At 39.0% G+C, this 24,809-nt stretch overlaps 1 protein-coding gene across 7 annotated transcripts in view; it reads right to left on the bottom strand.

Annotated features, from left to right (window-relative positions):
• The window catches only part of b4galt6 (UDP-Gal:betaGlcNAc beta 1,4- galactosyltransferase, polypeptide 6), a 55,825-nt gene extending 42,050 nt beyond the window's left edge, over positions 1-13,775 (bottom strand). For 2 of the 7 annotated variants that reach the window (XM_053431109.1, XM_053431111.1), the window contains exons 1-2: positions 13,100-13,771; positions 6,210-6,326 (exon numbers count right to left, since the gene is read on the bottom strand). In XM_053431109.1, the coding sequence (XP_053287084.1) occupies positions 6,210-6,326; positions 13,100-13,214 (232 nt within the window). In that variant the 5' untranslated portion in view covers positions 13,215-13,771. Of the gene's footprint in view, positions 1-4,797; positions 4,856-4,945; positions 5,535-6,209; positions 6,327-13,099 lie in introns of all 7 variants that reach the window. The other 5 variants (XM_053431114.1, XM_053431113.1, XM_053431112.1 and 2 more) reach the window with 5 other exon arrangements.
• Between the last annotated feature and the right edge of the window lie 11,034 nt (positions 13,776-24,809).

Genomic DNA, 24,809 nt, shown 5'->3' with positions numbered 1-24,809 from the left:
TCTGGGCTTTGACTGGGCCATTTTAAGACATTAACATTCTTTAATCCAAACCATTCCTTTGTAGCTCTGGCTGTATGTTTAGGGTCATTGTCCTGCTGGAAGATGAACCTCCGCCCCAGTCTCAAGTCTTTTGCAGACTGCATCAGATTTTCTTCAAGGATTTCCCTGTATTTGGCTCCATCCATCTTTCCCTCTATTCTGACCAGTTTCCCTGTACCTGCTGAAGAGAAGCATCCCCACAGCATGATGCTACCACCACCATGTTTCACTGTTGGGATGGTGTGCTCAGGGTGATGGGCAGTGTTGGGTTTTCGCCACACATAGCGTTTTGCATTGAGGCAAAAAAGTTCAATTTTGGTCTCATCTGACCAGAGCACCTTCTTCTACATGTTTGCTGTGTCTCCCACGTGGCTTCTGGCAAACTCCAAACGGGATTTTTTATGGATCCCTTTCAACAATGGCTTTCTTCTTGCCACTCTTCCATAAAGGCCAGATTTGTGGAGTAGACGACTAATAGTTGTCCTGTGAACAGATTCTCCCACCTCAGCTGTGGATCTCTGCAACTCCTCCAGAGTAACCATGGGCCTCCTGGTTGCTTCTCTGATTAATTTTCTCCTTGTCCGACTCTTCAGTTTGGGTGGACGGCCTCCTCTTGGTAGGTTTGCGGTTGTGCCATATTCTTTCCATTTTCTTATGATGGATTTTATGGTGCTCAGAGAGATGTTCAAAGCTCTGGATATTTTTTTATAACCTAACCCTGCTTCATATTTCTCCACAACTTTATCCCTGACCTGTTTGGTGAGCTCCTTGGTCTTCATGATGCTGTTTGTTCAGTAATGATCTCCAACAAACTCTGAGTCCGTCACAGAACAGGTGTATTTATACTGAGATTAAATTGCAGACAGGTGGACCCTATTTACTAATTATGTGACTTGCAAATGTGACTTGTGAATGCAATTAGTCGCACCAGATCTTTGTTAGGGGTTTCACAGTAAAGGGGGTGAATACATATGCACTCAACACTTTTCAGATTTTTATTTGTAAATAATTGTGAAATCCATGTAATATTTCCCCCCACTTCCAAATGATGCACTATTTTGTGTTGGTCCATTACATAAACTCACGATGAAATAAATTTTAATCTGTGGTTATACCATGACAAAATGTAGAAAAGTCCAAAGGGGGTGAATACTTATGCAAGGCACTGTATGTGGTCAAAGTTAGTTTTGCGTGCTTACAAGTTGGTTCTGGAGGCAGACAAGCCATTTAAGCTTCTTAATGCGGAGATGAAAGGAAAGTTAGAGGATGCAATCCGTTCACCGAGGGTGGACTTTATGGGCCACAGAGTCTTGCGTTACAATCACTACCCATTTTATTGACAACTAGAGGGAAATGCACTCCTTCATGCTATACACTAGGGCAATGGTCGCCAACCCGTCAAACTAAACACCAGGTCTCTACAGTACAAAGATGAGCATCTTCTGAGCTGTTTAACAACCAAAGCCCCGTGAGAACAAATTAATGGATTCAGGAAGTGAAAAGCTGAAGTGCCTTTACTTTGAAACAGTTTTGGGAAGTGTCGGAAATACGTTACTGACATGGACAGGTGTGGTTCACAGCACAATAAACAGAGAAAATTATCTTTCACCTTAGTTTAAATGTTTATCTTTTGCATTTATGTCAGAAACAAATTGTTGCAACACTTTCTGTAGGCATTTCAAAATAAAAGCACTAGCTTTTCTGTTGACCGAATCCATAATTTTGTTTAAAAAAGAAAAGGTGGTTAATTGTGAAATATTTGCAGGAGCAGAAGATGCATGCCTTTGTACTGATAGAACATGTATTTATTTAAGTAGACAGGACTACTTTTAAACAAGGAAATAGTCAGATTTATTGCCCTAATCAAGGCAAAGCCTTTATTAAAAACATTGTGCTGCAATAGCAGCTCCTCTAAACATATTATTGACCTGAGAAGCTAAATATTGAAAATTGAACAGATGCTGTAAATATGAATTGATATACAGTGTATATCAAAAGTCTACACACGCCTGTTAAAATAAGAGGTTTTTGTGATGTAAACAAATGAGACAGAGATAAATCCTGTCCAAACTTTTCCACCTTTAGAGTGACTTAAAACGTGAACAATTCAGTTGAAAAACAAACTGAAATCTTTTAGGCGGAAAAAAATGAACTAAAAAACTTACAATAACCTGGTTGCATAAGTGTGCACACCCTTGACCTAAAACTATGTTGAAGCACCTTTGGACTATATTACAGCACTCAGTCTTTTGGGGTAGGAATGTATAAGCATGGCACATCTTGACTTGGCAATATTTGCCCACTCTTCTTTGCAAAAGGGCTCCAAATCTGTCAGATTGCGAGGGCATCTCCTGTGCACAACCCTCTTCAGATCACCCCACAGGTGTTCAATTGGAATCAGGTTTTGGGTCTGGCTGGGCCATTCCAAAACATGAATCTTCGTCTGGTGAAGCCATGCTTTTGTTGATTTGGATGTCTGCTTTGGTTCGTTGCCATGCTGATAGGTACAATTCCTCTTCATCTTCAGCTTTCTAACGGAAGCCTGAAGGCTTTGTGCCTGGTATTTTTTAACTGCTCATAAGTCCCTCCACCTTGACTAAGGCCCCGGTTCCAGCTGAAGTAAAACAGCCCCAAAGCCTGATGCTGCCACCACCATGCTCCACTGATGGTACGGTGTCCTTTGAGTGATGTGCAGTGTTGTTTTGCGCCAAACATACCTTTTGGAATTATGGCCAAAAAGTTCAACTTTGGTTTCATCAGACCATAACACATTTTCCCACATACTTTTTGGAGACTTCATGTATGTTTTTGCACTCCGCAGACTTTTTCACTCAGTCCATTCAAAGAAATATGTTATTGAAACGTCTGGCACTCATCTCTCAGCCCCACCCAGCCGGTACCAGCCTCCGTACCCTGCACCCTGCTCTTTACACATTTGTACGTCCAAATCTCCCCATGTCTTAAAAACTTGTCAAGACAGTAGGATTCTTGGGATAAATGCAGATCATTTCATACACCTCTAGTTCGACTAACCACCGAAAATGGTACAGTCATGCTAACAATTTTGGTGTCCAATCAAACACCGGTTAACTTGTTAGAGAGAGATGTGACCTCAGGCCAATGATGAGAATCGCAGTGAAAACTGAATGGCAGAGAACTTGATTTTCTGGTCACTGGATGAGTACATGATCAAAATTGTCTGTAGGACAACCATGGTTGGAAAACCACAATAAGTTACACTTGCTTCACATAAAACACTTCTTCACTTGACTCAACTCTAAAATGCGAAAATGTTTTGTAGGGTTGTTGAAGTCAGCTAAACCAGTGAAAATTGAACTGGAACCAAACACTAGATTACTGAGACATGCTCAGTATCCTCTGAAAAATAAAGATGATGGATAAGTAAAACAATTGAAGGATTGTTGAATGCAGGAGTGCTGTTTTAGACACACTATTGAAAGCAGACGGATACAAATATCGGCTAGTACATGACCTTTGCGCAGTAAATGACGTGGTCTAAGACTGGTCGTCTGTGGTGCCAAATCCTTACACACTTTTCACTAATTTGCCACTTGAAGTTAAGTTTTTTAGGGTGATTTATTTTTGTTCAGATTCCTTAAGCTTTCCAGTGGCTGAAGAATTAAGACATTTATTTACATTCACATATAGAGGTAAGCAATATTGCTGCACTACAATGCTTCAGGGGTTGAAACATAGCCCACATGTATTTAACCACATTCTGGAACAAGAACAGTAAATTGATACAATATGTAGATGATTTGTTGATTTTGCTCACCAACATTATCAACAATAACAATGGGGTATACAGTTATCACATACACACACATCATATTATCGCTGAGTTGATTATCAAAGGAGATTTGTAGTAACTCAAGCAAGGTGCCTACAATCTACACATCTATAGAGTTTGTTTCCATGAGACTAAATGAGTGAATTTACTATATTTTGCCCCTTGGTAGTTTTATAATAATTTTTTACTTAATATCAATATTTTAGTATGAATATCTAAAAAAATCTGATTGCCAAATGTACTGTGAATTTATTGATGCTCAAGGCTCAACACAGTAGACAACTCATCACTGTACGTTATAAAACTGGACTACAATTAATGACAACATAAGACCATGACAAATGTTTAGAAAAAATTATTTGACAAACTGTAAAACTGATAAATATTTTACCCTTCTGACGGTGCCATTTTGTTTAAAGCAGACAATGATATCTCATGAATGTCAAATTGTGTATGTGCAGTTCTTGGAGAATGGAAGGCATTCACATTCCCTAAGAAAGTTGTATATCTTTTTAACAAAATGTATTTAAGTGGAACAAGTTCTAAATAGTATTTGAAACTTAAGTGTCTATTGGTTTTTGATAATTATGGATTTAATTTATTCATGTTTTCTTTCAGGGGTCTTGATGATCACTAAGGAAAGATAGGTGTGATTGTATAACTGAGTCAGGGTGCCAAATAAGCCGAACCCAGTGTAAACCAGATTGTTTTTTATTTGCAATTAGTTTACCCGTCTGGTGAGAAAATGTTTGTGTTACTGTGTGTGTGTGTGTGTGTGTGTGTGTGTGTGTGTGTGTGTGTGTGTGTTTGTGAGCGCATGCGTGCATAAAAGCAAAATGCATGGACGGATTTTTACTTTCAGTGAATATTCCTTAAGTGCTTGAGTGAGAGAGAGGGGGAGAAAAAGTGTATTGTGATAGAAAATTGTTGGAACTTGCAATACTCACGCATGAAATCTATGGTGGTGTGTGTAGTTTACGATGTCTTGCATCCAGTTTGGAAAACCTACCAATAGTGGCAAATCGAAACATCAATTATTAATTATTAATCCAATGTTTTGATTAAAATAGAAATGGGGAGTAAATTTTTCTGTACATTTTGCCACGCTCTTTGTGAACCGTGTAAGGGGCTGTCTACTTTACAATCCCATTGGAGAAGAACAATGTGATCCCCTCCCCTTCGCTACCTTTGGGTAAAAAAAAGAAGAAAAGGAGAACCAGGAACTTGAAGCAAACAATGCAAAGCCAAATCCAGGTGGCCTGCTTGAGAAGATCCGGACTTTGTTTGCTCAGAAGCAAGGTGATGACATGCAATTCCAGTTGGTGTTTAGCTTTACAGTTTAAACAGTGATCCAAATATTTTGTCTCATCATGACATAAAACACCTTTAGTTTTGAACCACTGGTATATTGTAGAGGTGTGTACAGCGCTGTTCAATCTCTCTTGCACTCACAAGTGCATTTTCACATCAAGCACAGACTAGTAATTTGTGAACTATCCCTTTGAAGATTTAAAAGAGAAAAGAACTGCTATTGTCCATGAATGATGACTTGATGCAGATCCACATGTAGGGGCCTTCAATGGATCAGATTGATCCCAGTCCTAATGTAGACCACAGGCTAACATTGAAGCAGGCCCGGTGACCTGATTCACAATAACCTGTGTAGAAGGGAGAGCCTGAAAGCCTGAAAAAAAGACGCCAATGCGGTGATGTTACACATCATGCCTCTAACACCGGAAAATTGGAAAACAAAAGTTTTAAATAAATTTTGGACAACATGTTGCGGCAGTTTGCAAGTTATGTCATAGGTTTGCTGAATATTGTGTATCATTTTGCCATATCATGACTAGAACATACAGTTCTCATTAGGCAATCAGAACTGTGTTGATATGTGCGTGTCCAAGGGGTGATCTCACTTGCAAATCAGAAATACTCAACCCCACCCCTGGTATCCACTACGATCTGATTTCTAATGGACTACAATTCTGCAGCATTTTAATTAAGAACTTCAGCTGCATCACAACTAAAACTTTTTCTATCAACCCATGACAACAGTGTTAGTGAATGCGATGCTAGCAGTGCAATACAGCATGTGAGACTTTTAATACTTTCCAACTGCACATGCATTGGCATACTTTGGATGGCCTCTTGCCAACCTGGGTTTGAGTGATGTCTGTTCATCTCATGTTAAATGCATAATGTTACATGTAGGCAGAGCTGGTAGCAGAAATCATTCAAGAAGCTGTAGACAGTACCATGTCGGCATACTACACTCTGTAAAGGTAGAGCAACTGGATTTAGCCAGGAAAGAGGTCAGGCAATAGAACATACAGTAAACATGAATAAGATTATCACTTACCTGTCCCATTGACTGTACTGTTCGTGTTGGTGTACACTCGAATCATCTGGCCAATGGTCCTTACATTGTCCCTCAACATGATGCCCTGAGCCTGCACCATGAAGAAGTATGTGTTGGCTGACAGAAAGATAGAAAAAAACCTTTTAGCCTCTTTGACTTATTGTTAATGTCTTTAAATATACTCAATTACTGTATCAACAGCTGTTACATGCCCTCACTTATTGTAAAACAAAACTTTACACATTGAACAGATGTTGTTTCAGTTACATCACATCTGATTCTTTAGTTGCAGGTAGAAACAATAATAGTAAATGCATAACTCATTCATCAAAACTACAACAGCAACCAAAATGAAATAAGACGTTGAAAAATGTAATCAAAACAATGAAATCAATGTGAAGAAAAAATATAAAAGTTATCATATACAGTGGATATAAAAAGTCTACACACCCTTGTTAAAATGCAAGGTTTTTGTGATGTAAACAAATGAGACCTTTAACTTGAACAATTCAATTGAAAAAACAAACTGAAATCTTTTTGGGGGAAAATAAAAACAAAAAACAAAAATAATGTAGTTGCATAAGTTTGCACAGCCTCTTATAATGGGGGATGTATCTGTATTCAAAATTAAACAATCACATACAAACTCATGTTAAATAGTAGTCAGTACAAACCTGCCATCATTTACAGTATTACTACAATAGTTGTTCTAGTAGGATTTTTCTGACATTCTCTTAGTTGCAACTAGCCATGGTCCGCAGAGAGCTTCCTAAGCATCAGAGGGATCTCATTGTTGAAAGGTATCAGTCAGGAGAAGGGTACAAAATAATTTCCAAGGCACTAGATATACCATGGAACACAGTGAAGACATCCATCATCAAGAGGAGAAAATATGGCACAACAGTGACATTACCAAGAACTGGACATCCCTCCAAAATTTATGAAAAGACAAGAAGAAAACTGGTCAGGGAGGCTTCCAAGAGGCCTACAGCAACATTAAAGGAGGTGCAGGAATTTCTGGCAAGGACTGGCTGTGTACTACTTGTGACAACAATCTTCCGTATTCTTCATATGTTTGGGCTATGGGGTAGGGTGGCAAGACAGAATCCTTTTCTTACCAAGAAAAAAATCCAAGCCTGGAAAAATTGAGCAAAAACATACATGAAGTCTCCAGAAAGCATGTTGGAAAATGTGTTAGGGTCTGATGAAACCAAGGTTGAACTTTTTGGCCATAATTCCAAAAGGTATGTTTGGCGCAAAAACAACACTGCACATCACCCAAAGAACACCATACCCGCAGTGAAGCATGGTGGTGGCAGCATCATGCTTTGGGGCTGTTTTACTTCAACTAGAACAGGGGAGTTAGTCAAGGTGGAGGGAATTATGAACAGTTAAAAAATACCAGTCAGTTTTGGCACAAAACCTTCAGGCTTCCGTTAGAAAGCTGAAGATGAAGGAATTTCACCTATCAGCATGACAACGACCAAAAGCATACATCCAAATCAACAAAAGCATGGCTTCACCAGAAGAAGATTCATGTTTTGGAATGACACAGCCAGAGCCCAGACCTGAATCCAATTGAACATCTGTGGGGTGATCTGAAAAGGTCTGTGCACAGGAGATGCCCTCACAATCTGACAGATTTGGTGCCCTTTTGCAAAGAAGAGTTGGCAAATATTGCCAAGTCAAGATGTGCCATGCTAAAAGACTCCTATCCCAAAAGACTGAGTGCTGTAATAAAATCAAAAGGTGCTTCAACATAGTTTTAGGTTAATGGTATGCACACTTATGCAACCAGGTTATTGTAAGTTTTTTATTTCATTTTTTTCCGCCTAAAAGATTTCAGTTTGTTTTTCAACTGAATTGTTCACGTTATAAGTCACATTAAAGGTGGAAAAAGTTCAGAAATTATTTATCTTTGTCTCATTTGTTTACATCACAAAAACCTTGCATTTTAACAGGGGTGTGTATACTTTTTATATCCACTGTATATTATCATATTATTATTATTTCCTTTTAAAACATCTGTATGACAATACAGTTCAGATTAAGATATGTTGGCTGAATATTGCACTTTGACCAGGCTACTCACAACCTTTGTTTACCTCATAAAATACTATCTGGTATTGTCACAGTGACTGCAGTACAGTATAATCTGGAGTATTTTTTTTTATACAGAATTAAAGAAACGATTTTTAATCAGAATGATTCAATTTTGTAACTGTGAACTTCGTTAAAAAATGTAAAAGAAGAACTATGAATTAGCTTATTTTCAACTGTATGAACTGAACTTTGAACTAGTGAGAACCGGCAAAACACTGGTTATGGTGTTAAACCATATTAGAGAGCCTGGGGATGAAAACAATGTTACCACAGCATTTCAGCATTTTATTTAAAGGCCACATGGCTCTTTAAGCCCTCGGGGAACTTTTCCCAGAACCCCAAAATAAAGGCAATACAGTAGACATTTGCTTTGAAATTATTTATTTTTAATGAATATATTCATAAAAATTTTTCAATTGAGTTTACACTGGAAGGAAAGGTGCAATAATAAAAAACACAAACAGATCTGCTGTATTTATTTTAGGTGTATGTATATATATATATATATATATACACACATAAGCAGTTGGTTCGTATGGAGGGTTTTGTTGGCCAAAACTATATCTATATATATATATAAATATAGAATTTGAAAACAGATATTTGACGTTGCTCCATCAAATCCCGCTCAGCCTCCTCCGACTAAATTCTACAGTGAAAAAATGTATTGATCACATATGTCCCGGATCAGATTCATCAATATGATTGGTTGATAATAAAAAAGAATCATGAAACTTATTTATGAACCCAGAACCTAAGGGAAGTAACAGCGCGTGCAACCACGTACGCCGTTGCTATCTGTGTGTGTGTGTGTCTCTCGCTCTCTCTCTCTCAACTGACATCTCTATATAATTATGTATTTATCATTTTATTTATGTATTTATATAATTATTTATGTATTTATATATATAGTTTTGGCCAAGAAAACCCTCCATAGGTTTGTACCGAGCTGGAGTTTCTGTTTCCTCCTCCACTCTGACCTGCTCTCATTTGAACTAATAAACACTAATCACTAGTTATCAGGACCTGATCAGTACATGAAGTCACTTAGTGTTTGTTTAATTCGCTCCAGAGTTTGTGAGGCTGCATTTAAACATCATGATAATGACTCATCCACATTTTGTGCTCAGTACAACACAAGATGTGACACTCACAGTCAAGACTCAGTGTTAAAATGACCTGAGCGACACGCAGACATGATCCGGCACCATCGATTCATAACTAAACACATGACCGTTTGAACTGGCACAACACTGTTTCTACAGATGGGCTCAGATTCACATTTCACATATAATTATGTAAAGGTTATGTTGTTTGTTTGATTCAAAAAAGAAAAAGTTGTATTCCACCATCCCATATTTGCCAAAAAAAAAAAAGAGAGCAAAGGCTAGTATGCCCCAATTGTTTAGGAAGAAGTTAAGTTTAAATTGGATAAAAAAGGGTTCTAAATAATATCTTCCTATGTTTGCTCAGAGGCATAGCAAAGAGACAGACAAATTTAAGTATGGTATGGTATTGTTTTGTTTGATTTAATTTTATATTTCAAACTTAATAACATCATTTTGACACTCATTTGTGATCATTAAAAAAACAAATGTTAAATTTATATATCCACATTCTGTCATTTATCTTTCCCACAACAATATAAAGAGAAAACGGGGATTTTTCGGGTATTTAGAAATGGGGATTAATCACAGCTACCTTGTGATGAATCTGATTAAAAATTGCACAAAGAAATAAACATGCAAAGATGAGCAGACAAGCAGGTTATGTTGTCAACCACGGTTCTTTGTCTGTTAGATAGCAGGGTTACGCAAAAGCATCTCATGTGCATAACCTTGTCAAACATCTTTGGGAAATCAATGCCATCTAGAGTTGCATTTATAAAAATTCCATACATTAGTTCAGAGTGGATGAAGGGAAAAACTCATTAATTGAAGAAAACAGAATTAAAATCAAAATAAATGGGAAAATCTACTAAAACATTAATGAACTATGGAAAACACAATGCATGCCTCTGGAGTTATAGGTGTACAATGTGTGGGTGCATGTATAGTTCTAGTTGCACTGAGTCTGGTTCTGCTAGAGGTTTCTCCAAGTTAAAAAGAGGGAGTTTTTCCTCTCCACAGTCGCCAATGTGCTTGCTCATTGTAGGAACTGCTGGGTTTCTCTATACATTTTAAGGTCTTGACCTTATTATGTTATGATTTGGCTATTAAAATTTAACTGAACTGAATACCTTTTATAATATGTCATTCTTCATTTTTCCATGGATGTTTGTGTAAAGCACTTTGTTACCTTGTTTTGATAAGTGCCATAAAAAAGTTATTTTTATCAATGTATTGATTAAAATATATATATATATATATATTTTTTTTTTTATTATTCATAATTTTTTCTTAAAATAGAAATGTTGGCATAGTTAGGAACTCCAGTAATGGCCATTGAACAAATATTTGGCTGGAAAAAAACACTCCAATCACATTTCTTATCTCTGTTCTCTCATTGATTAAGTTAATAGACTATTTAATATAAAATTATACTGATTGCACATATGGTTCGACAAAATGATGCTGTCTGACAAGTCTTTTAAGAGCATTATGACCCTAGAAAGGCTTGCATATAGCTTTGGACATATAGTTGTACAAACCCTTTACTGGGAAAATCTAAGAAAAAGACCATCATCACCAAGAGGTCACACATCTGTCCTACAGTAAACTATGGTACGTAGGTAGAGGAATCAAATTTACCCCAGTGGAGGGGATGAATAGCTTCTTAATGAAACTCATGTGTATATAAAATAATTAAGTGCTGTGACTGATGATGAAAGAAGTACAAATATAATACACAACCTTTTAAAGTCCTAAAGTCGTATTGCACAACTCAACATGCAACATAAAGCAGTATAATAAACCTGGGTAACAGTAAACTAGTGTATACAACAAGGTAATAGGTTACAATTCCAAAATGCTTTTTTACTTAATTATTATTATTGGGTTCTTCAATGACAGAGAATATTACTATGGACCGTGGATAATGTGCTATTCTGCAAAGGCGATCAGTGCTCAAATCATATGGTGGCGATCGGTGTTCGAATAGTCTGGTCAGCCTGTCATCTTCACTGAATGAGTGATCAATGTTCGATATTAGTTGTTGTGATATCCATGGGCGCTGTCATCAATACAACGACACTCTTTACACCGCCCAGTGTCAATGAGCACAGAAAGCGCTGTATTTACCCTACCATAAAAGCCGTAGTTTACACCGTTCTTTATTAAGAGCGCCATAAAAAAACGGCTTTTACTCGGTTAGGATAGCGCTTTTTACGCTGTCTTTTTTGCATGACGTAATTTAGGAGTGACAAATTTTGTCCAGGTTGGCTTGCCCTACTGTGGCAATATGGCGATCTAAGATAGCAATTATAAATTTACTATTTTATCACTCATACGATCAAATCAGTGACACTACTGTTTTTATTTTAGGATCACTACACACTTAGATATGAGGATTATATCCTGTTTTTGCAGAGAGCCATAGAGAAAGCTTACACAATGCCCCTTTAATATAATTCATATCTCAGCAATGACCCAAAAACCAAAGACCAAAAATTATGGCGGCCTTGATGACATTATAAGCTAACTTTGGTAAAGATTTTACAAATTTACAAATATAGTAGTGTTTTTGCAATTCAACTTTACCTGTTATTATTACTCTTAAATATATTATTTTCAAAGCTACATTCAGATATGTATCAAATTCCAGATAATTTACTAATATTTTCCAGAGGGACTTGAGAACTCAATTGTGAGAGTGAGAGGCTCTGATCTTATTAAGTCTCTTCTGCCAGCCCCCTTGTAAAACATCCAAGTGACTGGAAGTGAGAATACAGCAGAAGATCCTGGGGAGGATTCACCGCGACCTAATGAGCATGTTGATTACATGCAACAGATAATAAAACATTTTTTTTTAAAGAATAACAATATCTCATGATGAATAAGCAGTGCCATAAATGAAAAAGATGCGACAAAGACGTTAATAGAGTTTTTGCTGATAAAGGCTAGTGTGGACGTCCATTAAATATCAGTGGTGATCAGAGTTTAATCAATACATTACTGCCTTGCTCTGCATGCTGTGCCACCCCTCACCTGAGGGCTCCAGAGTTTTCCCCTATTGTGTGAACATGTCTGATTGGAGAATCTCATTAACTGTGACCTACCTTAGAAAATATAATCAGTCAAAGTCATAAAGTCCCCCCCAAGAAGCTCTACATTTCTTAGCCCATACCTAGACTCTTATTGCACTTTATAGCACAAGCCACGATCCCCAATGCACACACAGGTTCATCCGGCAGTGCAATAAGCTTCTTTAATCACACACAGGTGAAATCTGGTGTGGATGTAAGCAGATTGCAGAAAAATGTTGAGTGCACGGCAAATTTAAGATAGTGTGTATGTATGTATGTATGTATGTATAACATTAGCATCTGCAGTGATGCCCCACTTCATTCATAACAATGCTTTGAACTGTCATAACTTCAACACGATGGGCTATATTTAGACAATATAGCAATCCACTTGCCACTTGGAGAAGCAGTTCGCTATTTAATATCGCACGATAATGAAGGTTAGCCTGAAATCATGTCCTGGGGTGGACATTTCGGTGTGAAGTAGTTAGCCTGTAAGCTAATCGTAAGCAACTACAGCTAGTTGGGCAGCACAAATTAATTCACACGTAATAGCATTAAGAGTTACCTTGACTCGCGTCAGTGTAAACACCTGTTTACTTACCTATTCCAGGAGCCACATAAATGAAGTAGAGACAAGTGGTGGACATGGAGAAGAAGAATATGAAGGCCAGAAACGATCGGTTGGACATTCGTAGTAGCCGCCTCCAGTTCACCATTTTAGCTTCTCCTTTGCCGAAGTGAATCCCATAAAATACTTCTTGGTTTTGAGATGTCCAGGAAGGAATAGGTGCACAACAATGTCAACAGTAAGCCATGTAAAAGCCCAGGACTGCAGCACGGAGAAGGCTAACCCTAGCTGTGCCTGTCTGCTTTCCCCTGCCAAGTAATTTCTAGATGGAAAAAGCAGGCTATAACGTCAATAAAAGGCAACTCACAGCCTCTTGGGGCACTGCCGGTTGGGCATGTTGAAACCGTAACAGTACGGGCTGAAAGTTCGGCAGTAATCCTACTCAACGATAGTCGTGGTAGTCTTCTATGGTAACGATGACAACAGTGTGGATTTAATCGCTGTCAATGAAAGGTTGTCAATGCAGTGGACGGGACCGCCCTTGCTTATCGCATACAGTCGGCTCATTAATAATAAAAGGAATCCTTGCCACCAGGTACCACTGTACTGATTTCACACATTCAACATATATCTGTGCATGGTGGTATACATGAAAGAAATGCTCGTCTGTCTCCTTTTCATTTTCTGCTTGCTCTACTTCCGGTTGATGTAACACCGCCCATCCCCTGCGTCGCCGTGGAAACCTGTATCAGAATCAGAATCAGAAAGGATTTATTGCCAAGTTTGTTTACACCTACCTGGAATTTTCTTTGGTAAAAAAAGGTGCATACATTGAACATAAAACATAAAAACACAATAAGTACTTCAAAAACACAATAAGTACTTCACATAAGAGAGAAATAACTATATATAAAACAAAACAAAAATATATACAAGATATAAAAAGTTAAATAAAAGAAAATGCAAAACAGATGAGAAATTTGTGGATGTGCAATATACTGTTATGTGTGTTAATGTAACACAGAATTGAGGCGTCAGGGCGGAATAAGAGTCCAAGTCAGATGGGGGCCTTGTTGATATGCGCTGAGCAAGTGAAAAACATTTTATTTATTGAAAACTTGAATCGTACAAATATCAAGGCATTGAAACCATGATAGATAAAGATGAAGATTTCTTTTTTTTATCTCATAATTATGTCTCAGCATCTCATTGTTATGAGATACTATCTCATTATTATGACTTAGTATATCATAATTATGTCTTAGCATCTCATTATTATGACTTAGCATCTCATTATTATGAGATAGTATCTCAGAATTACGACTTAGCATCTCATAATTATGACTTAGCATCTCATAATTATGACGTAGTATCTCATTATTATGAGATACCATCTCATAATTATGACTTACTATCTCCTTATTATGAGATAGTATCTCATAATTATGACTAAGCATCTCATTGTTATGAGATACACATTATGTGTGTGTGTGTGTGTGTGTGTGTATGTGTGTGTGTGTGTATGCTTGTCTCTGTTCCTCTTCACTAAAACGGATAATCGGATGAATGCAGTGGTGTATAAAGTACTTGAAAGCCATACTTGAGTAAAAGTACAAGATATCTTACCTGAAAGCAGTGGTGTATAAAGTACTTGAAAGCCATACTTGAGTAAATGTACAGATATCTTACCTGAAATTACTTCGGTAAAAGTAAAACTCACCCGTCAGAAAATGACTTGAGTAAAAGTAGCTCATATTAAATCTACTTAAGTACCAAAAGTATCTGGTGTTGAAATGTACTTAAGTATTAAAAGTAAAAGTACAAGTACCAAACTTAAAAATGAAAGTGCCTTTTATAGTAGGCCTATACAGACACAAAACAACCCAAAATGTTTCTCCTCAAGATGTATTTCAACTGACTGCAAAATTATAACAACAATATACATATAATGCAGCCTGGATGCCAGACGAACTTAGTCCCGCCCACAACATTTGAGGTCGGGAAGTTCGGTCTGGAGTCGATCGTTGGGGAGAAATTATGCCCGAACAGAAAATGTTCGGACCAATCAGATTGTCAGGGCGGGCTTTATACGATGATGGACAGATGATCAACAGTAACATAATCAACCACGTCATCAAAGTGCACTTGGGTTGAATTAGTTTTCAACAAACATGCCTGCCGCTTGAGAGCTGAGATGTGTAGATGCTGCCATTGCGTCTGTTTTAGAAGACATCGCCAGCACATTCATTTTGAAAGAGGAACAGAGAACGAAGAGGCGAGGCGAAAGCGCCGCGCTCATCCCTATCGCGCCGGCGCTTGGCTGTTCACACCGGACGCTGAAGCAACGCCGAAGCGACGCCGATGCGACGCTGAACCGCCGGGCAGCGCTAATAATATCACCCGTTGATCCAGTAGTCATCAAGCATATACTTACTTGTTGCTCCAACATTAAGCAACAGCATCTCAACATTTGTCTTTTTTGGTGTCGTATTTATACAACATGTTTCGAGGATCATACTCAATAATTGAAGTACTTCTTCACTTCAATTATTAATTTGATGTCATCCATGTTGAAGAACTTCTCCGCTGTTTGCTCCGTTAATGTTGGGTGTCGAGGGTAAATTACGTATTCTCCACTCAAGCCTATGTGGAGAATACGTAGCCCTCCCCCCTCTCTTTCTTTTTATCTTTATCACTGCTTGTGTGGTTGTAGTGGATGAGCAGAGGGGGACATTTAATAATGTCATTGGTAAAATTAAAACTCCAGGACAACAGAAGGGGAATTCAAAGTATGGGATGCATATTTGATCATTTATATCGTATAAAATATGTCATCAATATTGACTCGACGCCAAACAATCGCTGCACGGAGCTAGGCAGCCTTGGTGCAGCGCGGCGCTTCAGCCTCCGGTGTGACCCGCACAAAGGTTTAACATGGGAGTCGATGGGAGCCAGCTGTTATTTAAGGCTTGGCGCTGCGCTTAAGCGTCGCTTTGGCGTCGCTTCAGCGTCCGGTGTGAACCGGACGCTCACAATGCATCAATGCATCGCTTAACATACTTGACGTACGTTGCTCTGATTGATTGTAGGTCTATCCAATTGAGACAAGAGGACTCACATTCTGACTAGAATTGTGAGTATGACAACGTCAGGCTATATATAATGTATACTTTTACAAATTTGGAACACTAGATACTGAGGTTCCAATAGTAATGGAATAGTGCATCTGAACTTTTAGAGACAACAAAGAATCAACTATAATCAAGTGCCTCTTGTGTCTGCCTAAGAACATTAATAAACCACAGTATAACCACTAAAGCATTCTGTACATATCACTAGACATGGAACTTTCATCAGTAGCAGGAATGATACACAATGCCCCTTTTGATAACTCAGCAAAGGGAAACAAGATCTAGGCACACTAAATAAGATAGTTTCTCTTTTGTTAGCATGCACTTAGTAGGGGTAGTACAGAGAAGAAAAAATCACTGGACAGTCTTGTTTTGCTGCCAAATTTCAGACAGAATACTAAAGACTGAACTGAACCGAGCTCCTGCATGAGCACCTGGATAATTCTAAAGGGAATAAATGGATGGGGAATGTGCTTGCGTTGACTAAGTCCCTCCCCTTTGTACACACATCGCTACTCCCGATTGGATGGTTTAGTGAGGTCCTCGGATAAGGATCAGCCCTGCAAGAGTCGGTCACGGCCCCGGGCGGAGCGCCGAGAAGACGATCAAACTGGATTATCTGGAGGAAGTCAAACTCTTAGCAAGCTTTCTGATGGTGAACATGCGGCAGGATCGTTACCAGAACAGCCTGCTCGACCCCGGTCGACCAAGGCAAACCGACCAACCTCCGGACGCTTAAGGCCGATTTATATTTGGATTTTACGCAGGCACGCAATACTTTTTTCTAACTATACAACAAAGCTCAGCAAGCCTCACGCAGCCCGCAAGGCTGTGATTGGTCTGCTAACTTCATCCTTTCCGGAATCGCATTACCGATTTCATGCCTCATAATACCGGCAGAACCCAAGGAAGATTTAGAAGAACGAATATGGACCAAATAGAAGAGCATTTGGCAGAAGAGATCCGAGAGTATGACCACTTGTATAACCCGTCACTGACTGGCGGTTATGTCCGCCAGAAAAAGGTTATGTGGAGCCGCAGTGGCGATGTAAATAAACAGTCGACGAAGAAGAAAGGTGTCTCTAAGGTCGTCTTCAACAAAACACGTTACTCTGCCTATTGTTCTGGCCTGGGAATTGCTTTATAACACGCGCAATCCTTGGGGAACCATAAACCAAAACGAGTCTGTCGATGCAACCGCAGTTGCAGTCGCAGTACTATAATTCGTTCTTTAGGGTCTAGCGCTGCCCCCCCTACAGCAAACACACCACCGGACCTGCGCATCTCCCGAGGGAGGGGGCAGCGGGTGAGCGCGCGAGAGAGAAACTCGCGCCGTGTGTAAAGGTGCACGTTGCTCCAACCTCTGTTGCTCAAGTAACGAGACAGTTTTGAGAAAATACGAAGTAGAAAGTTAAAGATATTTGTGTTCAAATGTAACGAGTAAAAGTATAAAGTCGTCAGGAAAATTAATACTCAAGTAAGGCACAGATATGTGAAAAATCTACTTAAGTACAGTAACGAAGTATTTCTACTTCGTTACTTCCCACCACTGCATGAATGTGTTAGTTATTATTCGATGATGACTGATCATGACTCCGGATCGCTCCGTCACTTTAACCCTCAGTGTCGTACTGCAGTAAAGTGAGCCGTCATATGGGAAGCCAGCCGCCACTCGGGTTTTAGTTGCGCGTCTACTTGTGCCTTATACAGTAAAGTGGTACAGATAGTCGGAGCGCCTAAAAAGCACGAAAACACAACTATATTTTAGCTATATATTTGAATGAATTTTAAAGTATTTCCAGTGGATTCCTGTTCCTAGAGTCTCTGACAATGCAATGTCCACATTCAAATTGAGAAGAAACCTCCTGTTTTCACCGACTCATTCCACTTCAACATGATAGAAGACCATCTCTGAGTGTCAGCAATATTATATCAGGAAAGACTGAACAAAATTTTCGAAATGAATCCCTTTTAAATTGTGAATAAACAGCAACTCCAGCTTTCATCCCTTGCTTGTTGCAGCTCCTTGGTGTCCATATCCAAGCACTGTTCATGGAACCATCTCTCACACTTGTCACATTGAATCTGTGCGTGACAATGTGGAAATGACCTTGGGGAATAAGTACTGTTTGAATTTGATGGACACTGCAGAGGGATGCCACAGACCCAGTGGGAGATAGAGCTGCATTGTAAAAGCAGAGGCTTATAGGGAACCAAACAAAATCAAGATGTTCATTTTTCATTACATTGTGCAATCATAATACTATTCTGCATAGTAGTTACTAAAAAGCATGAAAACATGTCATGGATGATCAGTGTAAATACTTTGCTTATATGTTTTGAATTAATGTTGAATTTCCCACTTAAATTTCTGCTTCCACAACACCTGAAAATGCAACTATAAATGCTATTACATGAGTTTTAAGGCAATGTAACTAAAATGACATTCAGTCTTAATATCAGTTTAATCCTACCCCATTTTTCAACTTGAAAAACCTGACAGCAGCTTGTCTTGTGACACTCTCATTGAACTTCAAAAATATTAATCAAAACAATAAAAAAAATAAAGAGAAATTTAAAATACTCACCCAATTTGTTAATGGAGGCCCTGATCCAGGTGGTTTTGCCAGCGAACACATGGCACAATTATTGGCTAAATCAAACACTAAAATATAAGCACAACCGATAATAAATTGGAAACACCAACATGTGAAATTTATTCTAACATGCAGTAGTGTACATACTAAAACCTCCACCCTTGTATTGTAAGTAAGTATAAATACAGATTAGTTCTAGAGGCAGCATATTTACATGTCGTGGTAAACATAGATCTAATAAATAGCTCTATTCACCTTTGTCGTCACCCAGGCCTATGGATTAGCATGAACCATAACTAAAATGTTTAGGCAATCCTTAATCAAAAGCTACACTGTTAAAGCTCTGAATGTATATCTTAAGAGGAGATTGTATGACTGCTCTGAACCCTCCCTTTGCTCCACAGTTAGTATCACTTTCCTCTGAAGCTTACGTAAAGATTGTCAGTAGAAATTCAAACCACAGACAAATACTCTTCACACACCTGATGCTTTCAATATTTGAAGAGCCATTTTTTGTCTCTCAGTGGCCATTTCATTACTGGATGTCCCAAATGTTAGGACTGGAACAGCTGGAAATGCCTTCATAACTGCCCTGGCCATCTAAACCAACCAACATAGCTGTTCTACTGCTGATTATAATACAGAAAACTGTGTAATGACTGAATGTATTGAAGACAAGTGTGACCTAAACCACTTAAGAAAAACAATACATTTGTAGGTGTCAAATGACATCCAAAATCACTTACCATGATGACAATGACCCCACAGCTACTGCAATCCTGCTGTGTTGGATGAGTCATTACTCCTCATTTCCATTTTTTGTCGAACCACTCAGTTTTTTCCAGGCTCGCTCTCCTCCTTTTCAGATACTCACTGTGTGTTGTTTATGAAAGATATTTGTAATTAAAAATAACAGTGAAGGTTTGCAACATAAAAGGAAAATTGTAATGAGATCAAAGTATTCATACTGAAATGTGGTCACAAATGGTTAATCCAGTATCATATATTTATATATATTAAAATAACCTGAGTTTTTCGGCAGCAAGTTTGGAGTCGTCTTCCTCATTGGAACCTGGTGCAGGATCCAACAGATAAACAGTCTGGTTGACTGCATTTATGTACAATTTTTTTTTTAATGAATTCAATTAACCAAATATTTAATAGACGTTTATAATAAAACCAAAATCTGCAGGATTATATATTAACTTCACTTACTAACCAAAAGATTGCAGTATTCATTTGAAACATTTACAAATTAAACAATGCCCTGGAAGTTCTCCAAGTTCACCTGTGAAAGTATAAAAATATTTATTTTAGTTTCAGTATGAATCATTATTTTGACATATTTCCAGCGATATAAAATGATGCATTTCACTACTCACAAATAATACAAAAAATACATCTTAATTCTTGCCTCTATTACATTTGTTGTACCTAAAATTTCTGCTCAAACACACACACACACACACACACACACACGCACACACAAACACAGGCACACACTTAGCATCCAGATTACCTTGGATAAACTTTGACGGGCAACCAGCTCTCTCATCCCAAACAGGATCACACCTGCTGTGTAGTGGTTGAGAATGTAGAGGTTTTTCCCATCCTGCAGCTGATTTGCCTCCAGCTGTAAAAGTCCTTCAATTGCCTAAATCAGAGGAATTCTTGTGAGAAACACAATTTGTAATTTCACAAATCTAAATATAAAAGATATGTGAAACTGCTTTAAAGACAAATGTAATTCCTTGAACACATGATAAGATTACATTACACTACATATTAGAACAGATTCATTTTTGGAACTACAGCTGGAAAAAAAAAGAAGCTTAAAATACCTTGCCTATCAGCCAATTGTGAGGTTGAAGTGACTTCAACTCACTGTGGTGGATAATAAGGCTGTTGCCTTTTATCTGGCAGGGGAGCACAGAAACCACATCCTCTGTGTCCTTCTTCTTCCACAATGTGGTGTGCTGAAAGTTAGAGAGGTAAGCAAAACACAAAACATATTTGGTAAAACATTACAAGTTCAATATGTTGGATTTTTCTATCACTTTTTTGATGGAAACACGTGTTTCTTCACCCATATTTTAATTTTTGGAAATGATTTGTGTTTTTTGGGGGAATAATATTTTTACACTGTACCTCTTCTTGTGGAGTTTGAAGCCTGGAACTGGCTAATGATGATGTTGGCTCCTGGGATGTTATTTTGTATGTTCGCACATCAGAATCCCCCTAAAAAACAGTGTGGGTACAAACACATAAATTAGGAGCATAATTTACTACTGCGTCCTTTTGTCCATCTGTCAAAGTTGTATTAGGGTCAGAGCACCAAACACTGCAAGGACACATTAGGGCCCGAGGTATTTTTATTTTTTTTACCAAAGTAATCACATTTTTGGAGGGCTACATGTACTTGAAAACCCATGAACCAGGATGTTGATGTAACTGAACTGTACATGCTCAACCTGAACCTTAAGGTGTGTGACAGTAAGCCCTACCCAAGAACAAGTCTAGATGCCATTTTGCCAATGTTTACAGACAAATAAGACAAGTACTGTTACCAAACCTGAAATTAGTTATCGTCTGGTGCTGAGTGGGTATAGTGGCTGTCTTCCACACAGGAAGGTGGTTTGAATCCAAGCTCATGCCGAATTGTCCTTGGGCAAGATGCTGAACCCCAGTATTTGCCCCCCATAGATGTTGGATGCATTGTAAGTTATTTTGGATAAAAGCATCTGCTCAATGACATGTAATCATTTCTACACTTCTGTGAATGAATACCTGTCGGGGTCTTTTTTGGAAACGACCAAAGGCAAGATGTATACTGTCGCATTGACATTTTTTGCAGTAGATTACCAACATTGTATTCTTTGATTCCACAGGGACATAACCCTTGAGTTTAGCTGGGTTCAGGGCAGCTGTGGCTGAGGGGTAGAGTGGTTGTCCTCCAACCTGAAGGTCGGCAGTTCGATCCCCAGTCTGACCCATCTGCATGCCGAAGTGTCCTTGGGCAAGATGCTGAACCCTGAATGGCCCCCCATAGAATAACAAAGTGCTGCGAATAGATGCACTGTATGAATGTGTGTGTGAAAGGGTGGAAGTTAAAACTGTACTGTAAAGCGCTTTGAGTGGTCATCAAGACTAGAAAAGCACTATATAAATACAAAACCATTTACCATTTACCATCCTTGGCATGGGTCTGAACTTGCATTTAAATATCAATCAATCAAATTTTATTTGTATAGCCCATATTCACAAATTACAATTCGTCTCATAGGGCTTAACAGGGTGTGACATCCTCTGTCCTTAACCCTCAGCAAGAGTAAGGAAAAACTACTAAAAACCCTTTTAACAGGGTAAAAATACGTAGAAACCTCAGAGAGAGCCACATGTGAGGGATCCCTCTCCCAGGACGGACAGAAGTGCAATAGATGCCACGTGCAGGAAAACATCATCAAGATTTAAGTCTTCAAGATTAAAGATTAAAGTCTCTAGCAGCATTTGATGAGGGTAAACATCCCGAAGGACAACCCCAACATGACATGCCAAGCAGTTCTGCTGCAATCACAGTCCATGGTCAGCAACCAGCAGGACCACGATCCACCATCCAGACCAGAACGCCACTCCAGTCCTCTGTCACCGTCCACCGCCACCCACCACGAGCCGCCGCCGCGGTCCTGGTCCAATGCCCGTACCCGATGCCAACGCGACACAGGGTCCGCCACCACCACCACGATCAGCCCACACGACACCGAATCCGCCACACTGGGTCCACCACCACGACCCCCGGTGCGCGATCAACAAACCGCAATCCATGGTGCGGCCACAGAGGCCCTGGATCTGCGGGTGATAAAGCAAAGGGATTCCGGGGAAGGGGGATAGGGATGGAGAAGAGGAAGGAGAAGCTGGAAAAAGAAGCTCCGTGTGTCATGTGTCATAAAATAGAACAAGTAACGTTCTGCCACACTAATTAGCTCTAACTATAAGCTTTATCAAAAAGGAAGGTTTTGAGCCTACTCTTAAACGAACAGATGGTGTCTGCCTCCCGAACTGAAAGTGGTAGTTTATTCCACAGCAGAGGAGCTTGATGGCTAAAAGCTCTGGCTCCTACTCTACTTTAGGGACGACAAGTAGGCCTAAATTCTGGGAGCGGAGTGCTCTAGTGGGTTTATAAGGTACTAACAGCTCTTTAAGGTGAAAAGGCGCGATATTATTAAGGGCCTTGAAGGTGAGGAGGAGAATTTTAAATTCTATTCTAGATTTAACTGGAAGCCAGTGTAGCGATGCTAATACTGGAGAAATGTGCTCTCTTTTCTTTGTTCTCTTTTGGACAAGCTGTAGAGTCTTTAATGACTTACTGCTGGAGCCTGAAAATAATGAATTACAATAGACCAGTCTCGATGTAACAAAGGCGTTGACTAGTTTTTCTGCATCTTTTTGCGAAAGGACATGTCAGATTTTTTAGATATTACGAAAGTGGAAAAAAGCGGTTCTAGAAATTTGTTTTAAGTGACTATTAAAGGATAAATCAGGATCGAAGATCAATCCCAAGTTCCTGACTGTTTTGTTGTATCATTAGATTGGAGTGAATAGGGGACTTACATAATTCACCCTCGGCACACTGTGGTTTACTTAATGTGTCGGCGTCAGTCTCCTACGAGGGCGATGACGTCGACCCCGGGGCATGCCGGGTGACGTGATGACGTCAGGATCCCAAATGCATGATGGGAACGTAATGACGTCTGAGACCCCAAGGCATGCTGGGATGTTAAAAGCCATCTTGTTTGTTATTGTTTTGATGCTAATAAACGGAGCACAATTTGTGTGTCCAACTTGATGGAAGTTGCCTTTTGTGTTTCATCGCAATTTCCACAAGATAATGTATCTCTAAGGTGTTTGGGGCCAAGTATTATAACCTCTGTTTTGTCTGAGTTTAATAAGAGAAAATTGCGGGTCATCCAGGTTTTTATGTCCTTGAGACATGCTCGAAGTTTAGTTAATTGATTACTTCGTTCAGGTTTTATTGATAAGTATAACAGGGTGTCATCCGCATAGCAGTGGAAATTTACCGAGTGTGTCCTGATAATGTTCCTAGTGGAAGCATATATAATGAGAATAAAATTGGGCCGAGCACAGAGCCCTGTGGAACACCATGGTTTACTTTGGTGCGCACAGATGACTCATCATTAATTTGCAGGAATTGGGAGCAATCAGAAAAGTACAATTTAAACCAGTTAAGGGCGGTTCCATTAATGTTAATTAATTGTTTGAATCTTTGTAATAGATTTTGATGGTCAATTGTGTCGAATGCTGCACTGAGATCTAACAGAACGAGAACAGACACAAGTCCCTGATCTGAGGCTATTAAAAGGTCATTAGTGACTTTTGCCAAGGCTGTCTCTGTACTGTGATTGGCTCTAAACCCCGACTGAAAGTTTTCATATATATTATTTTCCTGGAGCAACTCACACAGCTGATTGGCTACCACTTTTTCTAAGATTTTAGACAGTAAGGGGAGATTAGATATTGGTCTTTAATTAGCTAAAACCTCTGGGTCTAGAGTGGGTTTTTTTGAGAAGGGGTTTGATTACTGCTATTTTAAAAGATTGTGGTACATAACCTGATGATAATGACAGATTGATTGTATTAAGTAACAAACTATCAATTAGGGGCAGAAGTTCTTTAAATAATTTGGTAGGAATGGGATCTAAGATACAGGTTGTTGGTTTAGAACCTGAGATTATTTTGGTAAGCTGATCACAGGTGATCAGAGAGAAGCTGTCTAAGTAATGGGTAGGATTCTCAGCCGTTTCTGGGATCTCTGTTGTTGGGAGGGTATTAGTGCCAATTGAGGGCAGGAGATGGTTGATTTTATTTCTAATAGTTAGAATTTTATCATTAAAAAAGGTCATAAAGATATTGCTATTTAGGGATCGAGGAATACTGGGTTCGGTGGAGGTGTGACTCTGTCAGCCTGGCTACAGTGCTGAAGAGAAACCTGGGGTTGTT

This window comes from Pleuronectes platessa, chromosome 9 (assembly GCF_947347685.1).
Source record: "Pleuronectes platessa chromosome 9, fPlePla1.1, whole genome shotgun sequence".
In the NCBI taxonomy this organism is placed as follows: domain Eukaryota; kingdom Metazoa; phylum Chordata; class Actinopteri; order Pleuronectiformes; family Pleuronectidae; genus Pleuronectes; species Pleuronectes platessa.
The sequence above is the reverse complement of the archived record's forward strand: the minus strand, read 5'-3'. Positions and strand labels throughout refer to the sequence as shown.